We start from the raw sequence: 3,103 nt of genomic DNA, 5'->3' as shown, positions 1-3,103 counted from the left end.
TGTAGGGAAGGGAAAAGAATATGTCCAGTAGACTGACTCTAGCAATGATCAGGAAACCCAAAGGCTTAGTTTTTGCACCCAGGGGCAAGCGCAGTGGCAGAGAAGCATGCTTGCATTCTTAAATATATAAATATATATATATATATATCCACAAGGAAAATGAAAATAAAAATTAAATTATATTAAAAAAAGAAAAAAAAAAAAACCAAACCAAACCAAAGAAACAGAAAAAAAAGGCTGGCTTGTCAGGGGATGGGGTCGAGAAGGCCCCGGTGTGTGTACTTACATAGAGGTCAGCACCGTAAAATCCGTCCTGGTAAACCACACTGCAGAAAATCCACACAAAAACAAAAACAAAAAAACAAAAGAACAGAAACACATTCCGGTTATTGAGGACGGCAGCATGCACATGCGCTCTACACGGGCAGGTGATGTATGAATACGGACCCTGGGCTTGGGGCCGGGGTCAGTCAGCCAGGAGGAGCACAGGGGCACAAGCTCTCTCAGCAGCTCCGGGACAGGCATGGCAGGGGAGGAAGGAAACCTTGGAAGGAACCGCCTGCCAATCTGGTAATTAAAGTAGGATGAAAAAAATAAAGCATATTCCCAGAGGGCTTAATACAGCTATCGAAAATCTGCTGGATTGGAAACACCAACTTTTCATATCTGGAGTATTTTTTAAAAAATAAGTTTGTCTTAAGAGGAAGTTTTTCTTTAAAGAGCTCCAAAAGGGAGCTCTTTAAAGGTGTGTGTATGTGTATGTGTATGTGTGTGTGGGGGTGGGTGGGGTGGGCAGGGGTTGTGTAGAGAGGGGTTAACATGAAAAAGAACCCAAGGAATTCCACTAGGGCAGGACCTGTATGCAAAGTATGTTTCAAAATTATGTTTAGTATTTTGTTATCAGTTTCATAGTAACATGTAATTTTTTTTTCCTGATATCCATACATCACCTGCTTTTTTACCCTGCACATTAGACATGCGATAAGATTTGGCTGATCACACAAGCATGCAAAGTATTATTATTCAGCATTTTAAGAACCAATGCAACACCTCAGAAAAACAAGTCAATCAATTCTGACCAAAGTAAACAGAGAAATGTAATTAAAAAAAAACAACAAAAAACAAAAAAACACAACCAAAAATACCCACAATGCATTGCTTTCACAAGCAGAGATAATGAGCTAAAGGTTAAGGTGATTGGTCCAAGGTCCAAGAATTGAAAGGTGCAGTGGGGATCCCAGATAGTAACAATATAATCCAGAGTGGGAGGAGTAACTGGAAGACTTTAAGGGTTCTTTTTTGAATTCTGAAAAATTCAACTGAAAACTGAGGTTCTGGGCATGACCTGTTTTATTTAAATGAATAAAATTGAGAAGGTAGCTGATTAGGAATAGAAGTGTTTACTCTCTGTTTAGAAAATGAATTTGTATTGAACAAACAAAATACATGACTCTTTTTTTAATCCTAAGCAACACTAAACTATTATAATTAAAATATAGATTTCAAACTTTTTGAGGTATTTTGTGCATATAACTTCCCCAAAACATTATTTTGGGACCAAAAGATATGGAATAGGAGTAGAGAAAAAAGACGACTTTCTTATTCATATTCTTTAAATCAAGATTTGGTTATGTAAAATTAGAAGATCTATTTATCATTTATTCACCTAAACAAGCTGGAAATTTTCACCACTACCTTCTCTGTTACAATAAACAAACTAGCAAGTGAGGTTATCAAATTATATTTTTAACTTGAATAGGAAAATAACTTATTTTTTATATGTAGTTGGAAAGTTTCTGAATTCTACTCCCAGTGACATTTTGTTGTATTTACTGGATAGTATGATCACACTTTGCAATGCGCCTATTATGCTGTGCCCTTATATTATACAACAGGCAAATTAAACTCATCCGTGAGGTTCAGTTAGCTGAATTCTGTCCATTTTCACAGTCTCCAACTGCAGTTAAAGTATGATATTAGAAAGTAATCTGTCTCTCAATTGCATTTTAGTAAAAAAGAGACTTGTTCATAATGCGAAGGCTGATAAAATGCAAAGCACTGATGCCAAGTGGTGATTAATTAGCCTTCAACTATTTCAGTAAGGGGATTACAGGCAATGACTGAAAAATATTTCTTCTATAGAGAAGAGTGGTGGCATTAAAAAGGAATACATATTATGCTAAGCTGTATCACTCACTGGGAATATTCACCTAAATTCTAGAAGAATTCCAATATTCCCTATATCAAATGCCACAAGGAGGCTAGAACACCATGATTAATGATAAAATTAGTTTACTAAGCTGAAAAGCAATTTTAGGCCATTCCTCATAAAATACTGGACTTATTCCTTGCCATCTTCCACGTAAACAGGTGGTTTAGTTAATAAAAAAGAAAACATGGGAAATTAGTGTTCAATGTAATGCACAGAAATTGATGTGATTAGACATAAAGATAAAATATCTTTGAGCAAATATATACCTGACACAGACTTGGTAGAGAATGGGTTCTCAAGTTTGGCCAATATACTGAAATGACCTATATTGAATAGGAATGAATTCAACCACTTTATAAAGTAACTCAGGAATATTACAAAATAAAGAAGTCCCATGTTTCTGGTGAGCAGTATCTCTTTGCAAACATGATGGTAAAATCTCTTGGATTGAAATGGAAGACGCTTCATAAAACAATTTTCCTAGTGTGTAGAACTTCCAAGGTTCAGTTTTATGTTTTACTTGACTATTTCTTGATGAAACAATACTGCATCTTTATTCACTTCTTTAAAAGGAGATGTCAGAGGTTGAAGGTCAAAGGTCAAGTTGAGAGGAAAAAAAGGATAAAATTAAAAGTAAGTAATGGCAGAAGATGGAGATGATGGAATGCATGGGATTTAAACATCTATAAACTGCAAACAAGTTTATTTCTAAAGTTGTTCCCTTCCAGTGGCTTCTGAAGCCTGCCCATTTCAACATGCATATTTGTCTTGTCTGATAAAAATGCTTTAATTCTGTGTAATTGAGGACCCCAAATGGTATGTCCCTTTGGTGTCTAAGAATGAATGCTAAATTAGTACACCTCACAGTCAATTTTGCTGTCAGAAAAGGAC

The 3,103-nt window shown here is 35.6% G+C and overlaps 1 protein-coding gene across 8 annotated transcripts in view; it reads right to left on the bottom strand.

The window, feature by feature from the left end:
• Positions 1-3,103, bottom strand: part of RBFOX2 (RNA binding fox-1 homolog 2) — a 267,858-nt gene that overhangs the window by 14,922 nt on the left and 249,833 nt on the right. For 6 of the 8 annotated variants that reach the window (XM_007456247.1, XM_007456248.1, XM_007456249.1 and 3 more), the window contains one exon: positions 287-326. The exons of the other annotated variants lie outside the window; for them this stretch is intronic. In XM_007456247.1, coding sequence (XP_007456309.1) covers positions 287-326 — 40 coding nt within the window. The remainder of the gene's footprint in view (positions 1-286; positions 327-3,103) is intronic. 8 annotated transcript variants of the gene reach the window in all.

The sequence above is a fragment of the Lipotes vexillifer genome, unplaced genomic scaffold (assembly GCF_000442215.2).
Source record: "Lipotes vexillifer unplaced genomic scaffold, Lipotes_vexillifer_v1.1 scaffold728, whole genome shotgun sequence".
Lineage (NCBI taxonomy): Eukaryota > Metazoa > Chordata > Mammalia > Artiodactyla > Lipotidae > Lipotes > Lipotes vexillifer.
The sequence above is the reverse complement of the archived record's forward strand: the minus strand, read 5'-3'. Positions and strand labels throughout refer to the sequence as shown.